At 39.1% G+C, this 21,788-nt stretch overlaps 1 protein-coding gene across 1 annotated transcript in view; it reads right to left on the bottom strand.

Moving 5' to 3' along the window:
• Window positions 1-21,788, bottom strand: part of igf1rb (insulin-like growth factor 1b receptor) — a 60,526-nt gene that overhangs the window by 37,007 nt on the left and 1,731 nt on the right. The window contains exon 2 of the mRNA XM_042218135.1: window positions 13,067-13,633. Within this exon, the coding sequence (XP_042074069.1) occupies window positions 13,067-13,633 (567 nt within the window). The remainder of the gene's footprint in view (window positions 1-13,066; window positions 13,634-21,788) is intronic.

The raw sequence follows: 21,788 nt of genomic DNA, 5'->3' as shown, positions 1-21,788 counted from the left end.
CTGAGAAAATACTGTGATAAACTTGGATTAGAATTTCTGGTGGAAGTAACACATCTCAGCATGCCATCACAGGTCTAAGCCAAAAGATCTAATCAAGAGTCCAAGATGTGTGCAGCACTTTCAGAGTCTATTGTGTGTTAAATGTATCCAGCTTTGCATGCTGACAGAAATGCTCAGCTCTTCAATGGGAGTGGGTGTTCACTGACAATCAAAAGCTCTTTTATGAATGTGAGGACACACCCACAAATGACCCAAAGAAGGTAATGTAGGAGGTGTTTTGATGAAAGTCAAGGTGATTTCCCAAAATCGCGAGCTGATTGAAATTCAGCCAGTAGCACTGGTACGTCTCATAGTATGGTGAAAAGTAAGAAGAAGATCTCTCATTCACTTTCAGGGATTTAACCACAAGCAAGCAACCACATGGTCCCAGGGCTTCTTCATCCATCTCCAGCTTAGTATAAAGTGAGAGAGTGGATGTCTGTACTTTGTGCATGATGGCATGGAGCTAATCATAGCAGAGATTAGGCAGACTTCAGCAGGAACTTACAGTCACTGGGCTTCCTTAAGCCTTAAGCACTAGCACTGGGTCACACAAGTCAGACTGGATAAGATGACCTCTCTGTCGACCCATGTATCTCTGACTTTTATTTACAGTCAGTCAAAAATACCACAGTAACTTCCATTATCTTACATAATGTGTTTACTACAATATGTTACCACTATTCTGTTTGTCAGCATGCATTTTGTTACTGCTGTATACTAGAGGCTTTGCTGTCATATATGTGTGTGGTTTCGAAGCAAGCAGCAACCTTTGGTGCTGGAAAAAAAAAAAATAGGCTCAGGTGAAAGTGCCAAAAACTGTAGCTCCTGGAGCAGCCACTTGTGCCCATAGTTTCCCACGTTAAAGAGTCCGACCTGATTGCAGGAAAAGGTATTTACAGCCATGTATAAAAACCAGCATTGTGTGAATTTGGATATTATTAATGCTTAAAGTCAGGGGGTGGCCACTTTGACACATGGGCCAACTGAACTGAGAAGTGTGTTGTGCCGATGGTGCCTTTTGGAATATAGAGCAAAGACTTGCTAAATTCATACAATGTCTAAAAGATAGATGTTGTTATTGATCAGTTAGTAAAGTCTTGTTATGCAGCCTCTAGGTGAGAGTTTTGGCAGTCAGCATCTTGGGTGGATCTGATTTGTGTTCACTGGCTAGCAACTTCTGACAAATCGTTTGCCAATGAGCATGACATGGATTGTCTACATTTTCATAAATACATAAATCCAACCATGATCATTTCTGCAGTGCAGGAACTGGTTTAAAACCTCCTCCACTGAGGCTGGGTGATTTGATGACTATATCAACATTCGACGATAGGCTGAGCCTTCAACCAATCGTTTTTACAAGAGCAATTTAGTTATTTATTTATTTGCCTGTGATTAATTTGCTAATAAGGTTGGTTGATGCTAAGAGAAGAAGTCAACGCAGTCAAAATAATAGAGAAAAAAAACAAAAAAACAAAAAAGTTTTATTTAAATTTAAAAAACAAACAAATAAAAAACACAGGGAAACAAAGAGAACCTGCTTCTTTTTCCCCACTATAACCGTGTTTACAGGCCATTCCAGTTTTTATCTGTCATACACACTCGACCAAACAACAAATACAAAATTAAACAGAAAGTTAAAAATCAAAATATCTCTTTAAGTGAACATAAAAAATGTTCTGACAAAAATGTTCAGAACAAAACAAGACCAATTTAACCCAATTAAGGTAAGGTGTGAATTTAAAAAAAAAAAAAGAAAAGAAAAAAGGGTAAATATATTTCCTTTCATAACTTTCATTTGCAATTTAAGAGTCAAATAGATCATTCTCTTGTCTCTGGAGTGAAAAGCGCACATTTAAAGCAGCTCTCAAAGTGACACAGATTGAGTTGCTGTAGCCATGCTGATACCCGAACCAGGTATATTGTTGCATGTGAACAGAACTGTCAGAAAAGGGAGGAAGAAAGAAGTATCATGAAGCAATGAAATCATATCACGAAAGAAACGTGGACTTCTGCAAACACTGCAACAAACTAATTAAGGTATATGTCTCAAATAATTAAATTAAAAAAATAAAATCAAGACTTTAATAGAATTCACACAAATCATACTGGCAGAGTTCAACGGGGACAACGTACTACTGGAACACTCCAAAATGTCTGAGGTAAAAACTGAAAAAGGCTAGTTCACATTAAGGAAATCTGTGTTTAAAAATGGCCTCACATTTAGCACTAGAGAAGCACTGGGCAAATAAACACTGGATCTACGACATCCAAAAGCAACCAGAAAACAGGAGAGGGAAGGAGAGGCTGGGACTGAGTCCACCGATTCAGTGACTCACACACTGTTGGACTCTCTTTAGCTCTTTCACACAGTGGAAGTGCGTTTTCCTGCTAGACAGCTGATAGTGTGTTTCCTACATGCCAGCTAACATGCACAGTTTCACTGATACTACAGACGGGTGCTCAGAATCTGCATTTTGCAATCTGGAGTTTGTTTTAAATATTTGGTGGGTACAGTGCCAGGACCAATGCCTGTAAATTTGCCAGTAACTGAAAACAACTGCATTAGGGGGCTAAGAATGCACTCTGTTAAGTTAGCTCTGTTGTCCTACCATAATGAAAACTGTGTGGCTCAAACAACTACTGCTACCGGTGAGATAGAAAATAGACACATGGAATGAACAAGCTTATTTTGTAATTTTTTTAAACTGATGTGAAAATGGCTCACGAGTCTCTCCTCCACAACATTGCAGAGAAACAGATTTACTACCTCTTCTCAAACACAGTTACACTGCAGCAAAAATAAATACCCTTCCCATTTTCACTCATTTATTGATAATGATGGTCAATGTTGGGAACACTGATCAATAAAAATAATGCCTTAAGTTACTGATTTACTCCACTGCTTCTTCATTACGACACAATATAGCCTGATATGGACAGTCACATTGTTAATATAAACTTTAATTTAATTGCCAATGCTGTTAGCACCTTCAGTTTTAGCTGAGGTCTTTGATGCTAACTTTGCGTTAGCATTATAGATTGTGTATAAACAAGATTCCAAGCATCTCTACAGAGACAACATGCCAAAGAGCTGATATACTGTTACAGTCGCAGCAGGTTGTTTTCTGGGGCATTTTACTATCAAGTTCTTAGCCTTTTGTGCAATAAGAAATAATGTAATGTTCATATCTCCTCCAGAGTTGTAGAGCTCTCTACTCTTTCTATCCTTTGCCTACATTAATTATTATTAGCAGTACAGCTTTGTTTTCTGTCTTCCCTTCAGAGATAAATGAAATAGGGCTGTGCGATATGACCAAAATCTCATATCCTGATATAAGACATTTATCGTCCCGACAATGATAAATATAGCAAAAAATTTACATTTTCTTTGAATCTCAGGCAACTCGACTTGCATGAAGTGTTTTCAGCTGGGCGTCGTGTAGCTGGAGTCAAGTGTTTTGACCAATGCATGAAACTATACATTTTTAGGCATAAGTTGTAACAGCTGCCATTTTCTTTGTGAGTATTTATTACACTGCATGCTGCGGGGAAAAGCCTGTTCTAACGAGTCTAAGGTTTATTTTGTGCACCTGACTGCTCTTTTTTGCTTCTCATCCGTAAACTCTCCACACTCTTTCACGTGATTCTTGCGTAGGAGATAGAAGAGGGTTGCCGTGTTTGAGTGTGAGGTGGGGACCAGTTTCCTGCATAATTTGCATGGTACAGTTTTCTGGTCTGTGCCAGACTTTTCATAACCAAACCATGTCCATGCTACAGAGGTAGCACCTCGTTTAGAAATAAGGTCCTTGATTTGTTTTGACTGGTCTTTCTGTTTGTCATTATTTCAGTTTATTTTGAAAAATTTCAACAGGATCTTCAGCTTTATTGTGAAAGGTTTAGAAAATAAACAAACGGATGCAGAGCCGCACGCTAGGTTTACAGTCATTGCAGCTAATGACAAGGTGTAAAAACAGCTGCTTTCCGTCCGTAGTGTGGTTATTTTTTAAATATAAGAAAAAAAAAGAGTTTAATATAGCCACTACAGTGACTATCAAAAAATGAAAAAAAATATTGCCGTAAACAGTTTATTTTGTGACACGATGAAACAAACGATATCATAATATGAAACGATAGATGTTTTCATATTGTCATCCGATATATATCGTTATATCAAACAGCCCTAGAATGAAATACTAAAAATATAGAACAATTACAGTAACGTAATACTTTGGAAAACATTACATGAGAGCATGTGTAGTCAACCATACAATATTACCAAAATTCTTCACTTATGATACAATATTATCGCACTTTTGAACATTTTGTTACATGCCAGTTATTGCAACACATTCTGATTTCTAACCTTTATTCAGCTTATATACGTCTTAAAAACGATAAATGTTGCCAAATAAAGCAGTCAGTCTGTTAGAGTCAAATTGTTAAATGCTGTCATTGTGTTACTTAAATTTTTAAGTCTTGGTTCAAACTGTATGATCAAAGACATTCCTTTGTTTCTGACCCCCTCCCCAGCCTGTTGAATGGTGGGGGACGCTATAGTGTTTTATTATAGGCATCCTAGGTGAAGGTTCTGTTTTCTTGTTTAGTAAACTTCCTGCCTTTATTACCCTTTGGTGAACAGGAGGTCACACAATTGCACCCCCAAACACAAACACACACACTCACGTGCACCTACACACACACACACACTTACAAGGGCCTGACACACCACAGGGGGTGTTACAATGGGTGGTGCCTGTGTAAACTGTAACTGTATTCAATAAAAAGGCTGCAAGGAAGGCTGTTTATTTGAAGTTAGCTAGGAAACAGGTGAGGAGCGTTCAGCTCCAAGAGCCTGGTTCCGACCAGCCTCCCTTGCTAGCAAGTAAAATCGATCAATTGCTGTTCGTCTTGTTTCATTAACGGGAATAAGTCTCTAAACCAGCGGGACCTGTGGAAGCGCAGACCCAACACAGTCTGCTATCAGTCTCATATTTGTCTGCGATTGAATAGGGTAAATAGGCAAATAACATGCAATTTGTAATTGCAATTAATTGCTGATAATACAGCAATGGGCCTGCAAAATTATATAAAGAATCACTTGCGCAAATATGGATTTTGATGATCCCATATAAAAACAGCAGAATGTTAAAAAATATAGTGATACAAATTCTAGGTTTTACTAGCCCACGATCATTTATTTTCCCCATTCATGGTAAGAAGTCAAAAAAAGTCTTCTCAAAATGTCTGTCAAATTGTGTCAAATAGTCTATGCCACTGCATTTTTGAGTCTACCGCTACAGGTCACCAAAGACAGAAACTTTCAAACTCTACAAACAGGTTTGGAAAATTGCTTCCATCCTTGATTTTTATCTTGATGTGCACATAAGCACATTCCTTTTGTATATATACTAATAATACTAACGCACAATGCACACTGCCTCATCAGGAGGGCATGCTAGCTTAAGGACTATAAATATAAACGCTCCAATACTGACACGCCAGGTATGGTAAACTAAGTTAACAACTGAATGAGCAGCACCGCTAAAGACAATCCTTCTAGTTTAATGTGTAATCCCCTCAGCCAGGGGTTAACAAAAGACAAAAATTCCTTCCAGTAAATCCCAGAAGTCCTACTTTGTACTTTAATGATGTGCTTTCATCTCCTCAGACCGTACAAAGCACCGGAAAACATCCCCCATGCTGTTCGATGTGTGAGAGAGTGTGTGGATTCGTGTGCTTGAGAGCGCGACTGAAACAACGTGTTTGCTTCCCAGCATGCTCGGACATGGCTCTTCTTTAGAAGCAGCCCATGAGTTATGAAGGAGACAAAAACACCCAAACCAGATTCCAAAAAACAAATGAGGAAGTAAACACAGGAGAATGCAGCCCCCCCCCACCAAACTTTCCCAGAGAAGAAAGCAGGCTTTGAACCTTCTTTTCGCTGTAACAGTTTTATGAATGAGTTCAGTCTAAAGGCACGTCCTTTATATAAACTCTCTGAAAACAGGGTTGGCACTCTTCTCTCTCGTCATATATTGATCCCATGAATGACTGTGTCTGGAAATAAAATGCCTTTGAATACAAAGTGCTGGCACAACAGGCTTGTGAGCCAGACACATATTTAAACAATAGCTTCCAGATAAGATTACTGAAGCTTGATACAGGGCGTTATCACAGGAGACAAATCATGATGATGAAGTATGATCCTGTGTGGCCGCAATGTTTGCTGCTACAATTGCATAAACAGAACCAAGTTTTGCTCTATTTATTGCTACATACTATTAACACACAGGATTGCACATAAAGCCTCTGAGCTGCAGGTAGTGGAGTGGCCAGACAACATGCTTGGTCAGCCTGCTCAACTACTCCAGCCATTGGCCTTCCTCACTTAATGAAGCCTAGCTTTACTACCAGCAGACTTTTCCAATAAAGTGCCTAATAAATAGCACAACACGCAGTCTCTGTAGTGAGAGCAGCAGTGCTCATGTTGTCTGAGATCAATTCTGTTTTAAGGCAGCGGCGGCAGCAACTGATGGCCCATTTGCCCTGGCTGACACACTCCCTCTGGAGCCTCTGGTAGACTACTTACGCATCTTTGCAGGGTCATTCGCCACCCTATCTTTAGTCTAGTTAACAAAAAGGCACGAAGATGCCAGCTGAACAAAAATACACAAGTCATGACTAAAAGTGTCCAGTTAGTCAGGATCTGAAATATTGTTGCTGGGGGTAAACAGCAACTTAGATGCTTTGGAACATGAGTGGTGAAATTACCGGTAACTGGAAAACAACAGACTTTTCACCCAGACACCACGTTAAATGTGCTGGCACCAGTTAGCCAACAGTATAGCAGAGCAGAGGTCTCTGTCTGTCTGTGTCTGTGTGTTCTGCTCTGACCTCATACAGCTGCAAACAAGAGGAATGTGGCCCCGAGTACTAGTACTTCTTACAGTAGTGTTAACAGTGGTTTTAGCAGCAGAACTTGTAGTCTTTGTGGGAGAAGCAGAAGTAATAGTACTGGTTGTAGCAGCAGATGGTTTAGCAGCTGAAGTAGCAGTGGAAGCAACTTTCGCAGTGGCACTGGTAAATTAAGTACTGAGGCATTTAGGATTAAATTATTAATTAAAAAAAATATGCAGATACATTTGCTGTAGATACAGCGCGCACACTTACTTTACAGCTGAGGTCTAGTAACAGCAACCTAAGTTTATTTTTCAACAGATTTGAACTTTTATTGTGCACCCATGAATGATCACGGCACTCCTACGCCACTGTTATTGTTAATAATGGTTGCGCAAACTGTAATGAAATGTACTCGCATTTTTAAGTCTTACTGACCATTCAAAGCACTTTAAACTACAAGTTCTATTATGTTAATGTCACACTTTTGCAGCATTTTACTTTGAATGCTTTAATTTAGGGGTGGGTTTCGATAATCGATTTTCCGATTAAAATCGATTTTAGCTTGAACAAAGTGACATCGATTCATTAAAATCCTGAATCAATTTTTAAATATAAAATCGAGACACCAGACTCTCAGGTTAAACCTCACAAAACCAAACTGCTCAAAAAAATAAAGGGAACACTTAACACAATGTAACTCCAAGTCAATCACACTTCTGTGAAATCAAACTGTCCACTTAGGAAGCAACACTGATTGACAATCAATTTAACATGCTGTTGTGCAAATGGAACAGACAACAGGTGGAAATTATAGGCAATTAGCAAGACATCCCCAATAAAAGAGTGGTTCTGCAGGTGGTGACCACAGACCACTTCTCAGTACCTATGCTTCCTGGCTGATGTTTTGTTCACTTTTAAATGCTGGCGGTGATTTCACTCTAGTGGTAGCATGAGACGGAGTCTACAACCCACACAAGTGGCTCAGGTAGTGCAGCTGATCCAGGATGGCACATCAATGCGAGCTGTGGCAAGAAGGTTTGCCGTGTCTGTCAGCGTAGTGTCCAGAGCATGGAGGCGCTACCAGGAGACAGGCCAGTGCATCAGGAGATGTGGAGGAGACTGTAGGAGGGCAACAACCCAGCAGCAGTACTGCTACCTCCACCTTTGTGCAAAGAGGAACAGGAGGAGCACTGCCCGAGCCTTCCCAAATGACCACCAACAGGCCACAAATATGCATGTGTCTGCTCAAACGGTCAGAAACAGACTCCATGAGAGTGGCCTGAGGGCCCGACGTCCACAGGTGGGGGGTTGTGCTTACAGCCCAACACCGTGCAGGACGTTTGGCATTTGCCAGAGAACACCAAGATTGGCAACTTCGCCAATGGCGCCCTGTGCTCTTCACAAATGAAAGCAGGTTCAAACTGAGCACATATGACAGACGTGACAGAGTCTGGAGACACCGTGGAGAACGTTCTGCTGCCTGCAACAACCTCCAGCATAATCGGTTTGGCAGTGGGTCCGTAATGGTGTTGGGTGGCATTCCTTTGAGGGGTTGCACAGCCCTCCATGTGCTCGCCAGAGGTAGCCTGACTGACCGAGATGAGATCCTCAGACCCCTTATGCTGGTGCAGTTGGCCCTGGGTTCCTCCTAATGCAAGACAATGCTATACCTCATGTGGCTGGGGTGTGTCAGCAGTTCCTGCAAGACGAAGGCATTGATGCTATGGACTGGCCCATCCGTTCCCCAGACCTGAATCCCAGACGGATTCCACAAAAAGACCCGACGCATCAGAATCTGTGAGCTGTCGGCGTTCTCACCCAACGCCACGCTGCCGGTGCTGAAAGCCAACAGCTCACAGATTCTGAAGCTGCAGGTTTTGTCACTGTCCAACCAAAACTGACTGAACCAGCACCAAAAGAAGATCAAAACTACGCTTCACATAAACATCGTCATGAATTCCCTCTTACTTTTGCTGCTTTGCTTCCACCGCAATAAAAATCACAATTCCTGCACAGCTCTGTCTCTCTTTTTCTCTCAGTGTATTTCAAGAACAGTTTCCCATCTCAAATCTCTGTTTTCTTTATTATTTGCTTACTTATTAACCACCAGTGTACTGTTGTTCACAACACTGTCGGCCGCTGTTTTCTTTTCTTCTCTTTTTTTAAATGACTTCCAACAAGAAAGCCTAATTTCTGCTGTTCAATACCAAAGAAATTTAAACTTTTTAAAAAATTATGTCAAATTGCAAAATGCTTAGCTGCGTCTCTAATAAAACCTCTGTAATTTTGTTCTGCTTCACTTCAGCACCATCAGGTAATGTTCATGTGTTGATTCTTTGTTTTCTTCTGTTTTTGTTCTACTGCAAAATATTTTTAAGGTTATCTCAAATTCAAATTCAAATTTTATTTGTCACGTACACAGTCATACACAGTACGATATGTAGTGAAATGCTTGGACAACTGCTCGTGACCTAAAGAAAACAAAAAGGAAAAGGCTATGAATAAGATAGGAAATAAATATGAAAAATTAAAAAGGGTAAATTTAACTAGGAAGGAATAAAATATTAATTAAGGTTAAAAATGAAATAACTGTACAACACAAATTAGAATGAAGGGTAAATTTAACTGGGAAAGAATAAGATAAAATATATAAATTAAAGTTGAAAATAAAATAACTGTACAACAAAATATACAATATAGAACTATATAAGAATATCTACTATATAAAGCCAGGCCAGGAAAATCTCCTTCATGTTTTTCTGTGTTTTATCCTCAGTTACTTTGGCACAAAGGCATCTGCTATGATGCTTACACCTCTGATTAGGTCTCACAACTGTCAGTACTGATAAATGATCAGAATTATAATATTTCTGACCGTCTGAGTCAAAACTGAATCTAATCGAATCGTGTATCGAATCGAATCTGGACCTTTTGAATCAAATTGATTCTAGAAATCAGTGATGATACCCACTCCTACTTTAATTACTTTATGCATCACAACTTTTAATGAAATATAATTTACTTAGTTTTAAGAGTTTCAATCATTTGTGTTTTGTTAAATTAGTCTTCAAGTGTATAAATAGGCTGGTCCCAGAGTGTCTTAATAGATACATCCAAAGACAAGATAGTAATCACATTACTATAATAGGGCTGTTCGATATAACGATATATATCGGATGACAATATAAAAACATCTATCGTTTCATTTTATGCTATCGTTTGTTTCATGGTGTCGCAAAATAAACTGTTTACGACAATATTTTTTCATCGTTTTGATGGTCACTGTAGTGGCTATATTCATTTCTTAAAGTTCTCTCTTTCTCGTATATTTAATATAACCACACTACGGACGGACAAGCGCCTGTTTTTATGCGTTGTCGTTAGCGTGTCCGCTTGTTTATTTACCACATAAACCTTTCATAATAAAGCGCAAGATCCTGTTGAGACTTTTCAAAATAAACTGAATCACGTGAAAGAGCAGATTATTTACGGATGAAAAGCAAAAAAGAGCCGTCAGGTGCTAAAAAATAAAACTTAGACTCAAACGTTACAACAGGCTTTTCCCTAATAAATACTTACAAAGAAAACAGGGGCCGTTAAAACTTAAGTCTAAAAATGTATGGTTTCATTACAGCGTTAAAAAACTCGACTCCAGGTACACGACGCCCAGGTGGAAACACTTCACGCAAGTTGAGCTGCCCGAGATTCACAGAATTTACAGAAAATGTTAAATTTTTGTGATTTATATCGTTATCGGGACGATAGATGCCTTATATCGGGATATGAAATTTTGGTCATATCGCACAGCCCTATACCATATAATATAATTGCAAAATATCATATCGCAGATCTAAATTTGGACAATCAGCATTTTCCATAAAGGCAGCCCAACAAGGGACAATGGTTGGAAATTACTGATAGCTATAAACTTTTGTGCAGTACATCAGTTTCATGTTTTATACTTGGACTATGTTAAACTGGACTGTCCCTTTTAAATAAAGAATTATTACTATTATTATTATTATTGTTATTATTATTTGTCTGATCTTTTCCAGCTCTTGCAGGGTCTCCCTCTTAGTTATCTGTGAATCTCTTTGTCCTCCATTGATATATCACCTAAAGACACCACATGTACCAGGTTACAAAACTTAAGTGGTGTAAGACAAGCTGAAGAGACCACAAAGTGCCTGCCAGCAGTTGAAATGTCACTTTAGGCATGTGCCGTTGGGCAGCGACAGTGAGCATTATGTGCAGGCAGCTCCAGAGTGTCCCTCCTTTAGTGGCTGGAGAAATGTGCGCTGCAGCTGGTGACGATAGCTCCTTCAACTAGAGAGGTTGGAGAACTGGTTCATGTGCCTGACCAGAACAAAGACTACCGCTGCAGTTTAAAGCACTGGACTTAGTTGAGAGACAGCTGATTACTGCATTACTATAAATTGTCATTATCAGTTTTCCCACTGTCTTCACAAATACAATGTAATTTGTGCAGTCATTGTGACATTCTGGGACATTTATATTTGTTATATATTCTGGCTTTTAAGCCAAGAAGACAAAGACAAAATTTTAACTTAATCTTTAAAATAAGGATTTAAGTCCTTAATCACAACATCTCTGAATAAGCACAAATTCAAAACATTCAAATTTAGGAAACTGGATTCCTAGTACATTTACTAATACATTCATGCAATAAAACAAACATGGCATTGTTGAATGTGCGCAGACTTGATGTATAAAATATTACCCAGTGCCGATGTTCATCAGTGAACCTAATCTACTGTCCTTCATCTTCCTCTGCCCCTTGAAAAACAATATTACTATCTCCGAGTGAAGACAGAAAGATGGCCTTTTATCGGAAGAAACCTTATTGTTTCTGTACAGCGCGACACTTGATCTCCTCGCTGACTGTGCAACTGGTATACTAAGACAAAAAAGTTGCTGACTTCATGAAGCAGCAGGTGGGGCGGCACATGGCCTTCCTGCAAGACACAACTTTAGACAAATTGCTTGTGGTAAATTTTCTAGGTCATCGTTCATAAAGTACTGAATGATAAAATTATCTTGTACTTTCTCCTTGTGTCTAATGCAAGCAGAGGAAAAGTCTCTAGACAAAGACTGTCCATTTCTCAAGAGGAATGACAAACAGTAAGCATTATTCTCATCCACCTAACACCTCCTCCATCCACATCCATCCATTCATCCATCCGACACATCCTCCTCCAGCTCAGTTCACCTTCTGATTTCTTTCCCATCATGCCCACACGCTGTCAATCCAACAACTCACGAAGCAGGCCATGCGTAGATGTGCTTGTCAGAGATATCTGCATATGTAATTTACCTGTTTATGTGTCTATATCTCTGTATGTGCTGTGAATGCGTTTGATGATCATTACCGTGTGTGCGCGCATGTATACAGACATGCTTACAGTCCAAGCGAGCCCAGCGACAGTTCTATGTCACAAGGCAGAAAACATCAACATGCTGAGTCTGCAGCAAGGCGCCAGTCACCAGGGAAACAATTCAGACAGACACACACGCACACAGTCAGCCAAAAACACATCGTCTGAAAAGCACCAGCAAAACAAGTCATCTAAAACGCTGCAGTCGTAAACACAAAATTAAAGGCCGCCTTCGCACTCATCGTAACCGGAGCGGTTTAATTAAGCTCTGTAACATTTACTCCTTCACCTAGTGTTTTCATTTTTTAAGGCAGGTGAGAACTACTGGACCATACAAAACATCTGACTGTGATATGTGAGCTACTGTTTCTTTTTGGAAACATTTAAAAACATATTTTTGTAAACAAGCAAGTATACATTAGCATTAGACAGACTAGTAGTTCCTAAACCTTACACAACAAAACCATGGGCTGAGCCAAAAATGATGCCACTGTTGAGCTCTGCAGATAAACATCTGGGAAATTGTAATGCAAAGATCTGCAGACAAGTTAATCTTGCATAAAAACATCCTCCCAGCTTTCCTCCTTCCTTGCGTCAAAATACAATAAAGCAGTTAAACAGACAGGTTGGTAAATTCAAATCTACACAAATCAGACCAAAGGCTGCCCGGATGATATTTACATTTTAAATCCCTGATAAGCTTTTGTCTGTAACACTTTCCTTACCTTTTTGGCAATGATTGGAGTTCCAGCAACGGTAGTTATAATTGTTGTTGAACATGGTCTTGCTGCACTGGGGGTTGTTCTCCATGATACCTGGGCAAACATCACTGCACTCCTTCGACTGCTTGTTTCCAGCAATGTAATTGTTGAATTCTGCATCCATGATGAGGGACCAGTCAATGGAGTCCAGGTAACAGAGCTCAGGGTTTTTCTCAATACGGATGGCTCCACGGGTGATGTTCTTCAGGTTGTACAGGCCGATGTCCTTCAGGCTGGTCATCTCAAAAATCACCAGGGCGTAGTTGTAGAAGAGGTTACGACCATGAATGACAGTGAGGTTGGGAAAGAGTGTGCTCAGACTGTCCAGGCCGGATACCCGGAATAGCAGCAGGTAGTCTGTGATCATGGTCAGCTTGGGGAAGCTGAGGGAGCGGAAGACTTCCTGGTTGTTGATGTTGTTGTTTTTGTCACCAATGAGGAGGATCTGCAAGTAGCCCTCCACCACTGTGCAGTTCTCCAGACGCCTGAATTCAGTGATGTCATTGCCAATATCAATGTTGGGTCCACAGACTGCAGGGGAGGAGAAAAAACAAAAACAAAAAAAACACCCAAAATAAAACATAGGTCAGTATCAGTTACATCAAAAAGTAAATATGTAACACCTCAGGTATTTCACTGCTAAATAATACAGCTGCTCAACTGCAGCAAAAGGCATGATCCCAGTATTTTTCATTATTTATTATTTTACCATCATGCCAATGACAAAATTGTGAAAAATATGAATCTTATTGCAGGGAATTTCCTTGAATGTTAAATATAAATCAAATGAAAAACGTGAGTGAGGTGGTTGTCCCAGTCTGAAGAAAATTTTCAACCATGAAATCATCTCTTAGTAATCAGAGCAGCTGAGCCATCTAGAGAAAAATGGAACTTCAACAACCTTTAAATCTTTCCATAACTTAACCTACAGAAACATTGCCAGTTTTACGTCTTCAAATAGATATAGTTGACCAGGTCAAAACTAAACTGGGAGTGACTCAAAAAGGCACTGCTGAGAGATGCAAAGAGGTCCATCTGATTATAACAAGATAGAAAATGAGGTTTGTGTCAGAATTAATGCAAAAGAAAAAAAAAAAGCAACTTTTATCCCAGCTTCTTCTTTTTTTTTAAGAATATTTAGCAGAAGCCACAACTGCAACTAAAGCTGTATTGTGTCCTTTAATTTAAAGTTCTGGTCAGGAACCAGAACAATTTCGTCTTTACAATCGCATTCTCGGCTAAATCAAACCGGTCCTGCCTGATCTTTAGAAGCTAGACAACAAAACCTTGTTTAAAAATGATGGAGAATTCATAACTCATGGACCCACCCTTAGCAATAAATAGCTGTTAAGAATATCAGTGGTTTCCAGCTCTGCAATAGCGATACCTAAAGGTTTATCCAGTACATTTTTTAAATATTGACAGTACATTTGAGCCGTGCTGTTGCTGACAGAGTGTGTTTGCCTTGCAGCTCTCATTTCAATGGCAACTTAACATGGTGTGACAAAGTAAACACTTGAGTCACGTTCGATCCAAGCTTAGGTTAACAGTGCAATAAAGTTTTGATTGCTCTGCGTTGAGGCTGTTGTTACACTTGCAGCCATTTATTACAACCACAGTATTTCGTTTCGCTGTATGTTTTTATCAACCCTTCGTAACGCATCAACATCAAAGGGTTAGAAACTATTCGACTATCAAAGACATCGTACATAAAACATGTACACCGTGTCAGTTGATCAAATACATTATGTGATAAAATAACTTGTCAAACAAAGGACATAATTAATGATGACAAGGTTTTACAAGTACTGTAGTAACATAACTCTTCATGAAACAAGAGTCTGGAACTACGTGAGGTGAAGCTGTGCTTCAGACCAACAGAATCATGACGACAATGCCAAAAACCTGTATTTAGCAGTTATAATGTTTATGACTTTCAAGATTTTTTTAATCAGCTGCAAAAACATGTCATTTCCATCTGCAACACTGTGTGTTGCACAGTGGACTTTGTATTTTGTACTATGACTTTACCTTGTCTGTGAATGTGCATTCACGGTGTACGGATTTTATAATCCCTCATTTTGTAATGGTGTTCCTTCTTGGCCAGCTGAACCTTGACCAACAGATTTTAATCTCAAGAGAATTCCTTGTTTAATAAAAGTGAAATGAAATAAAATAAAACCTAAAGTAGCAAGAAATTACTACAAAAAGGCAGTTTTTAATACTTTTATAGGCATTTATTGCCACTTTTGATGCTTCCTGAGATGAGATGTGACAGTCTGTGGAAACCTTTGGTCAACATGTGTGTGTTGAGTATGTTGTGCAAGGTACATCTAGAAACTTGAAGATTGAGTTCAAGGATGATGTGGTCCTACCCATGAGTACATGAAGTAGGGCGCTAGAAGTAGGTGAGCCAAGGTGGTGAAGTTAGTGTGACTAATGACAAACTGGGCATCCTTTGTACTTCTGTTCTGTTCTTTTTCTTGGCAATCATTTGGGTATACAATGCCCCTTTCCCACTATACACACAGTCACACAGTCTTTTTATATTTAAATGCATTGGTATCTTTCCATATAAGGTTTATTTATCTAGATATTTTTATATTTTATGTGAAGGCAATAGAAGAAGGACTAATTGATGTCAGTGGGATGTACAACTGTCTCTCAAACTCCTTGTGAGACGTGCACATTTTCCACACAAGCTGAAGATGACAACTAACCAACAACTCATTCAAGAGCAGCTGAAAGCAACGACCTTAAGCAACTGCTAATTACACTTCCTCAGGTGCACCTATAAAAACCTTTCACAACTTCTAGATACATCTTGGTGACCCAAACATTCTGTCATCTGAACAAAACTGGGAGTGAGCATGGAACTTGTAGGAAAAAGTTAGGAGATAAGAGTAACAGGTTATATCCTCTGAGGGCACACTGACAATAATGGCAATCCATCCAGTGATCAGATTCCTTCACCACTGTCTTCTGGGTCACCCCATTTTTTACCTAATTTGTGTGTCCTTGTTTAATTTCAGTGCGGTGTCACAGCATTTAATGCATTTTGGACTCATATGTGTCCTTACAAGTTTTTCAACTAGTTTCACCTTGTGTATGTGAGAGGGGAGAGGGATAAAGTAGAGCACACAGAGCTGTAGTGCATAAGAGAATAGTGCAAGTTCCCCTTAGCTTGTTAGCCTTTGACAAAAGTTTCCCAACAAGTGTCATTTAGCTCTAAAACAAAGATGGACCCCTAATGTCTCTAACCCCTTAAAGCCGTGATCCATGTCTCGCCCTTTAGTATTCACTACATAAACTAAGATGTAGTGAACTACATAAACTAAGATGTAGTGAACTACATTAAAAGTATTATAACTATTAGAAGTATTTGCCAAGGTCAGAAGTGAAATGTTAGGGCTTTTGATCAAAGCACAGACAACAAAGGACAGCTGCCAGCCCCTCTGATGAGAACTAATTGCAAAAACATGCATTTATGTACTTTTATGTTCAGTGTAAAAATAGATTTGTTCACATTTGTTTTCTTTTTAACCTCTTGAGAAGTATTTTATTTACTGAGGCAGTCAGTGGGCTGATTCTTTTTAGACAAAGACAACCTCTAAACCAAACAAACTAAAAAGTGAAGGATTTAAAAGAGGCACTGTGCTGGAATCTATGTGGAATAAAACCGAACCAGCATGAGGTATATTTTTTGGCAAAACAGGTGATGATCGGTGATGATCGGTAGACTGATTTTGCCTTTCCAACTTTTCCTCTCACTTTAGGTGTGCACAATACTTTGCCTCAAGCCCCACAGCACCCACAGAAACGCGGAGGCCATTATCACACATCACTGTGAGGAGGATTTAGACTTCAAAAAGCTGGAGGGCACTGAGTCATGGAAAACTCACACCAACCAGCTAACAGGTTGTCACACTGCTACTTACTTTACTGCTGGTCTATAAAGTTTTACTGTACGAAAGCAACACTGAGAGGGGGAGATCGTACATTCCCAGAAAAAGAACTATTGTTTTCTGAGTTAACACATTTTGTGGTTAAACATTAGGTCTGGTGCTACTTAAGACTAGAAAGGAGAGTTTTGTGTTGTTTTTTTTAATCTACCATAAAAGCAAAGGTATAGCTATAACAAATGCATTGTTTCATTTTAAACATCCCTTCAGTTTTCTAACAAATCATGTTTTATGTATGATTATCATAAAGAGTAGACAGACGGTGCGCTACAAAGTGATACTGAATAAATAACCCCAGCAAATGGCTCTCTGCAAAATGTCACAGGATCAGTTACAGACAGTACCGCCGATACCAAAATATAGAACTCTACAAAACATATGTGGTGTTTCTTCGCTCCTATTGAGGTGGAACAAAGTTTAATTTCGAAAAGAACACCATGAACCTTTCTGCTGGCAGAATGTCTTCCCAAACCACTCAATGCAGTTTAGTGGCATAGAATAATGTAATATTGGCAACACTGCAATAGCACAGTGTTCCAGGTTTTACTCTGACAATAACGAATCATTTACCTTTGAATGAGGACATGTATTTAAAGTTGAAATCACCCAAAATTTAAAAACTTTGCAATGAAACCAGATCCAAGAAAATCTGGATTTTCTGGATTTTTAATTCCTCAACTGAACAAATGCTCAGAGGTCATTAAAATCATTGTATGACACCATCACAATGCAAACTGCAGGCAAGTGATAAAATCAGAGCAAGAGCATTACTTCCCTCCAACTGTAAGCCTTGTTGATAAAGATGGGTAATATTCCTGCTAATCTTTAAAAAAAAAAAAAAAAAAGACAGAAAAAGAAAAAAGTACTTTTCACTTTGGATTATTAAGCTTTCCAAAATATGTTGGAAAATATATTAGTGACCAATGTCATCCTACGCGACGTTTACAAAAGACTTGCCAATACAAGGGTACAAGTGAAACCAACATCTCCTGGATACAAACCATGAGCTACACATGGAGCTGGAGGTTTCTGTGAACTAAAGTAAATACCTGAACTGAATTTGATTTTTTTCCTTTAATTTTGATTTTTAGTTCTGTTTCAGTTAGTTTGAGTAGCTGGCTTCCTTTTTCTTGTTTGAAAATGTTTCAGTTGTAGTTCAGCTTTTCATCAGTTTCAATGTTAATTTTTACAATCCCTATTTTAAGCTCTTATCTATCACAGTCATGATGATTGGTCCACATATAAGGCAAAGAGTCTGCATTTCATATTTTCAGCCATTTGATGAATACAAATTTATTAAAGCTTATGTAAATTAAGCCCCACTTCAAAAATTATAATGAGCTGAGGTCAAAACCTCCTTTTTAATGCAGGAAAAATCTGTGGTGGTGCAGTAGCACATGTACACATGACTGGTCAATGTACAGTACCGGTAAAGGCACCAACCCTGTTAACTTATTTGACGGACATATACCATCTATGACAATCTGATAGATATTCTTTTTACTTTAAGTTTAAAAACTATTTTCTTTATCTTCCAGTTTTAGTGGAAACACTGTGCTTCCCTTAGTGTGTAGAGTTTAAGACCTCTCTAGGCAGGGCTGGAGAGCCCTTGGTGTGATTTAGAACAGGAAGCGTGCTGCATGATCGTTATGTCTTTCTCTGTAATCTACTTGTCAGCAGGCTTCAGTGAGCCGCATACCTGCTAATACACTTCCAACACCCAGGACTGTAAAAAGACACACTGCCTGGTGACGTTACATCACCACAGGCGGCCTCATCAGTTCACCCTCTGTGGCCTCACTGCAGCACCAGCAAAGCCATCTTTCATGGGAACTGCTCCCATCCCGCTTGTGAAAAACAAAAGCTCGTGATCAAAATGTATGTTGTGCGCATCGGCTAAGTGAAAATACCAATAGCAGGTGTAGCAGCTTAATAACTCCCCCTCCCTCTCCTTCCACACTGACAGATTTTAAACAGCTGAGTACACAAGCCTATCTCTGCAGCTCTGATGAGCTTCCAGATCACATATTTACTTTTGATAACCTTTTCCGAGCCGCCTGCAGCATCCAGACTGTCCACAGACAATCAGAGGAAATCCACTAGAAGCTCCATGAGACAAGAAATAGGAAGCAATACAGGCCTCTGAGCTGGTGCTTCAAACGCTGCCACTAGACTGCAGCAAGTCTGTTTACTCCTCGTTTCCGTCCCGTTAGTGACAGACTGCCTGAGGGGCAAGCGTAGTCATAAATACTTTTCCACATGAGAGGCAAGGTGAGAAGAAATGTGATGGAAAGCTTTAAGAAAGAGATCACCGGTGACAGATAAAACTTGTTTGGGGTAATGTGAAAGCTCCGTCTGCAGCAGGACTTAATCAGAGCGGTGTGCTACCAATTAAGATTAAGGTGTTGCAAAGGTATGTCAAGCTTAAAATCTGAGTTTTATGTATATTATTTTATTTCGTTTTTATGGCTCTCTTTTTACCTGGTTAGTAACTAATCCCTAGCACATAGCCTTGTTCAGAGTTCTGGTTTAACATCAGCTGAAAGCACCACCTTTTCACCCTTACTTTTAATCTTTAGCATGCTCTAAGTGTGATACAGACAATCTATTCTGTTCATTCAAAGAATACATTATATGCAACTTTTTGAGCTGTGTCTAATTATTATCACATAAAGAAGCACTGCAGAAAAGGTACAGCCGTGCAACCTGACATGCACCTGACAAATGCCAACAATGACTGACTGGTTACAGCATAGGGTTAACAGAAGATTCCAGTTACATCATAAGTTACGATGCAAGTTACAGCATAAGTTCCAACTTCTGGTTACATTGTCAGACTGTCGGTGCTTTGTATGTTTGTTTGTTTTTTATTTATTTGCATTTCTTTCTACTCTGCTTTCCTCCTCTTTCCTGTTCAAACCCACTTTTCAATCATCACCTGTCTCATCTACCTGTCATCACCGTCAGGCTGCGTGCTTTTGTTTTATGCACAACTTCGTGCAAGCACACCATATCCAAAATCCTTCATATTGCAAAAGCCAAACACCTAAGCAAAGGCAGTAACCTGAAATCCACTTCAGACCTGACTGTCATTTAACTGGATCAATTTTAAAGTTTGAGTGCTAATCTGCAGCTTTGTCATTAGACATTAAAATCCAGAACCCAGAGCCCTCTGAATGTAAAAATACATATATTCGTGCATGAATTCACAAGATTTATGATTGCACTCTTCCTAATGTCGGATCTGCCACTGATTTATTTAAATATCCCACTGCTGAGTTTTTTTATTACCTTTTTCTCTTAGAATTTCTGATTGGCTTAAATGACTGAACAAGACATCGAACGCACCTTCTTTATGTGAACATGCACAGAGTTTGAAGTAGGAGGTTTAGGGTAACCAAAAACGTTATACCTGTTATCTCCAACTGGGTTTTTAGATTCTGTCAAACTAACTAACACAAAGAAAGCCCTGCTATGCAGAACTTGCTTCATAGTACACCCTTCATGCCAGATGAACTTCAGTGCCATCTGATACTGTAAATCAGTAAAAAGGCTCAAAGTTAAGCCACACAAGGAATCTTTACACAGCTCCACACCAGAGTAAGAATAAATGCAGGACTTCGATGGGAGAACCTCTCTGCAGCTCTCAGGTTTGTCCTGTAACCAAAACCCCATAACACACAGTTCACAAGCTCCTCAGTCTTTCCAATCAACAGAACTTGGTCTGTGTTGCTTGTGAATGTACTTTGGCTTGTTCTATTTTAAAACCCAGACCCTGGTTAAAAACCCACCTAACCCAGCCCTCCCCAGCACGTCACCATGAATGGGATGAATCGGGAAGCCCAGTTTACAGTTTAGCTGGAAACATGGAAACGTTTCAGATGGCAACACATAAAAAAGAAATGTAGGAATATAAATTTATAGACGATATAACTGCATCAGATTAAAAGGTTTACAAGCTGACAGAAGTCGTAAGGTTTATGTGCTCAACCGAGTTTTATTTATTGCGAAAAATCCATGCAGTCTGATTAGCGCTCCTTAAAGTGCTATCAACTTTTCATTAAAAAATATATTATAATAAAAAAAGACCCCACAATATTCTAATATTCTTATCTGTGGCCTCTTGTCGCTCAAATGATTTGTGTCTGGTATTCATGAAAGCATTTCCAAGGTCAAGGTATCCCCAGGTTTGTTTGACAAAGGAGAATAAATGACTGTACAGCGAGAGGGGAAAAAACAAAAAACCTGCATTAGTTTCACTCAGCCCCGAGGGAACATTACTAAGAATTACAACCTATATTGTGAATAACATGCACACAAAACATTGCCTAACTGAATGTAAGGGCCGTGTTTAACCAAGTCAGTTTCAGGTGGACGCCGTTTTCCTGGAAAACTTGAAACGTTAACGAAATATAATATGTTTACAGGAAATAAATGCTTGGGTGTGCGTCTTCTTTTTATCCTCTAAATGTGATATATGATAAGCTATATAAAAGGTGAGATCTTGTTTGTTTTTCTTACCTGAATGTGAAAATATTATTTCTCAATTTTAGAGTCAAACTAAACTAAAAATTACATTTTAAAATTCCTAACATTCCACTTGTTTGATGGGGTTTTATATTGGCATACCTCCACTTTGTTTGTTCTGATTCATCATGCTATGAGTCACAGCGATGTATTTAAAAACAAACTAAATGAATAGTCATAACGCTGACTCATGTTTG

The sequence above is a fragment of the Haplochromis burtoni genome, unplaced genomic scaffold (genome assembly GCF_018398535.1).
Source record: "Haplochromis burtoni strain Fernald_Lab_line unplaced genomic scaffold, NCSU_Asbu1 Contig_2, whole genome shotgun sequence".
Lineage (NCBI taxonomy): Eukaryota > Metazoa > Chordata > Actinopteri > Cichliformes > Cichlidae > Haplochromis > Haplochromis burtoni.
Note: the sequence above shows the minus strand (reverse complement) of the source record. Positions and strands in the feature narration are given on the sequence as shown.